Here is a 3,529-nt window from a genome sequence, read left to right as displayed (position 1 = left end):
ATTAATACAGGTTTCCGAAAAGGCTTGACTGACTCATGCAATCTACGGTACTCCACCATACTTGGCGGAAATATCCATCATCATTCCTCATAATAGAACTAAAGGGATAAAAGTTTGATAACTGCAAATCACAACAGTAAACTTCCACCGTACATGGCGACAATATCCATTGCTATTATCTTTCAACATACAGCAAGCTTCCTGAATCAAGAAGCCCCTCCTAGCCCAGACACTGGTCCGGTATGATGCCTGCATAAAAATAGACATCCATCATTCTTTTTTTGTCAAATTAAAGACTAGTACTATCATTTAGCCTTAGACAAATTAGTCAGCAAAGTGATGGAGGCACATAGTGACATTGATATGTACTTTCTTGTTGCTAACTCTTGTGGTAGAAGGGGAGGATTGTGTAGACAGTTTGAACGATCGCAGCAACTAGTAGGATGACAGCAGCCAATAAAGAGAAGAATACCCATGGGTTCCTCAGGTATGTATGTGCAAAGCTGGCTCGCCACCTATTAAAAGGCTTCTTGCAGTGTTGGCTCACCATGCGTTGAACATCGTCGAGCATGCTGAATGGGCTCATTAGTGCTCCACTGCCTAGGCTATTGATCAGCTGCGCCAATTCCTCGTCACTGCTCAGCAAGTTCTTTATTACCCCTTTAGATCTCAACAACTGAACATCTCTTCCAGTGTTTACTAGGTTGTCCATGAAGCACATGTAGGACAGCACCTCATGGCCAGTGCATGGATACAACTTCTCAAAGGCCAGCAGATTCAGAAGATGCTTCTTGGTATCATCATGCGCCTTGAACACCGGCAAGCTAAGCACGCCATTTTTAAAGTTGATGTCATGGATGAACTGAGTTTTGCTCGACTTGAAACGAATTCCAGCATCACTAAGCTTCGCAGCAGAAGGCATGGTATTATCCCATTCTTCGCCAATATAATTGAGTTTTGGGCCACACAAGCCCTTATGTAACAAGTCCAAAGGGTGGAGTCCCAAGCTGTCCAAATTGGCCCCGTCTGGGAAACCCAAGAAATGCTGCACCATTGTGTTGACCTCTGCAATGCTCAGTGTAGTCATGATATATAAACATAGAGTAGTAAGAACAAATGTCTCCATCATATAACCTATCTTAGAGCTAGACTTTTAGCACCTCTAATCCTTTACTTATAGCTCAGAAACCAAACTTATTATTACTAATTGAAGACATTTTTTAAAACTCCATGACAAATCTTACTAAGTGTACTAGAAGGGTACATGAATCCTAGAGTTAACAAATTAAAAAAGCAAAACATTTGGCCATTATTTGGTTGTAGCACCTAAAATTATACTTTTGCCATTATAAAAATCAACTAAAATAGCCATCAAAACCTACATCTAAATTGCTTGCTCTTGCCATTATAAATATTAGTTGAAATAATAGCCAAATTATACATCTAAATTGCACATGCATCATGTTGTTAATAATAGAAAATAATGGCAAAAGAAAATGGCCATTTTTGCCTTTACAAAATTAACAGTATCTCCTTATTCTTTTATGGAAAATAAACTCACAATTCTTCATCAAAACTAGCACTCTGCCATCATGGTAATTAACCTAAGATAACCCTAAATTGACATATGGTTTATTCACCCTGGTACTACAAAAATTAACATAAAGTATGCTCTATGTTTGCTAGTGTTATGAATAAATGGCTAAACATCTGCTAAACCCACATTTGAATCTATAATTTCCTCAACAGAAAACTAAAAAATTGCAAATATACTGGTCCTAGTAGAGAATTACCAAGTAGGACTACTGCATGTATTTGAATATACTTACCGGGGCTGTGTGCCGCTCAACGGCTAGGAGTGTATACAGAACAAGCAGTGGGAGCTGATTCTCCATAACGACAATGTCTGATTGGATAGCTGTATACAGGGTGAGGCACCCGTGATAACTGAAGACGGGGTTGCCTGCTGGGTAATCGAAGTGGCGCTCTATCGACTCCAGTAAGAAACATCCATCCATCACCATCATCTGGACAAACACATCTCTACCTTCAGTGCGCATTTTTCATCGAGGTTGTCGTACTCACCAAGCAACTCATCAACAGCCTCTTGTATAGACGCTAGGTACTCCACTAGAGGCTTCCCGAAGCGCTTGATGCGCTGCAAGACGGCCTCCTTCTTGTGATGCTCCATGGGCATCAGGTCAGCCTCGCCGTAGTGCAGCGGGCCCATGGACACCAGCTTTGGCCGATATGCCTCGGTGTTGCCGCGCTTGATCCGATCCAGGACACAGTAGATAGAAGGTGGCTTCTTCCCACGCCCTGTAACCACCGACCAGCTGCTGTTGTCGAGTGTCTCTTCCATCTCGACTATCCAACTGGCACACCCGGCCTCCATGACTCTAATGGCCTCCCCCAAGTTAATCTCCTCCTCTTCTTCCTCCACGACAATCTCCTGCACATGGTGCTGTTGCTGCTGCTGCTGCTCCTCCTCCTCTTGGTGCTGCTGCTGCTCCTCTTGGTGCTGCTGCTGCTGCTGCTCGACATTGTCCAGCACGGGCTGCTGCTGCTCCTGCTGCTGCTCGACATTCTCCAACATGGGCTGCTGCTGCTGCTCGACATTCTCCAGCACGGGCTGCTGCTGCTCCTGCTGCTCGACAATCTCTAGCACAGGTTGTTGCTGCTGCTGCTGCTCCACATTCTCGGGCTGCTGCTCCCCTTCCATCTGCACCACTTATTGCAAAGGACTAGATCAGTGGACAGCAGGAAAACTACTACATCAGGAAGTGCTAGAAAGTAGAAAACAGATGTGGCTAATTGAAGTGTCCAAAACATCCAAAGACCAGGCTACTAGCTATACATAAGACCAGTATTGGTTGATCAATAAGACAACAACATTTGAACATAGCAGACAAAAACATAGAGGAATATTTGCTCACCTAGATGAGGCATTGTATAACTATAACATGTGGTCTTTTTGAGATTATTTTCTATAAAAAAAATGGACAAAGAACTTTTCAGAACCTTATAGCTTTATGTGCAAATTAACACTGATCTCAAAACATTCTTCAGTATATCTGTTCTTGCCAATTATTAATAGGATAAATCTTTTCCTAGCAAAAAGAAAATCCATAGCATGCAATTTGAAGAAAAATAGGTTCTTTCATGCAGCATGTCCCTCAAAAATCTACACATGAAACATTTGTTCAATACCGTCGTACCGAACATACACTACGCCAGATTTGGACATCACTGCCGGCATCATCACTACTGGATTTGTGAGAACCGGCTGTGATGTACCTTCACTGCCGGTTAAGAGCTTGAAAATGAGAAAATGATTGGGGCTAGGCTAAAACCGGCAGTGAAGCACCACATCACTGCCGGTTTGTAGCTTGAACCGACAGTGTTTTTGCGGCTACTTATCACTGCCGGTTCAAGCCACAAACCGGCAGTGATTTGGCTCTATCACTGTCGGTTCTAGCCAAGAACCGACGGTGATAAGCCTACAGCACAAAATGGCTACAGCCGTCCT

General features: G+C 43.2%; 1 protein-coding gene across 1 annotated transcript; it reads right to left on the bottom strand.

Moving 5' to 3' along the window:
• Positions 1 to 379: 379 nt before the first annotated feature.
• On the bottom strand, positions 380 to 922 carry LOC136480283 (UPF0481 protein At3g47200-like). The gene has a single exon (XM_066477872.1). It carries the CDS (start codon positions 920 to 922, stop codon positions 380 to 382), a length of 543 nt encoding a protein of 180 aa, XP_066333969.1.
• Positions 923 to 3,529: the final 2,607 nt, after the last annotated feature.

This window comes from Miscanthus floridulus, chromosome 9, assembly GCF_019320115.1.
Source record: "Miscanthus floridulus cultivar M001 chromosome 9, ASM1932011v1, whole genome shotgun sequence".
Classification (NCBI taxonomy): domain Eukaryota; kingdom Viridiplantae; phylum Streptophyta; class Magnoliopsida; order Poales; family Poaceae; genus Miscanthus; species Miscanthus floridulus.
This window is presented reverse-complemented; position numbering and strand designations above follow the sequence as displayed.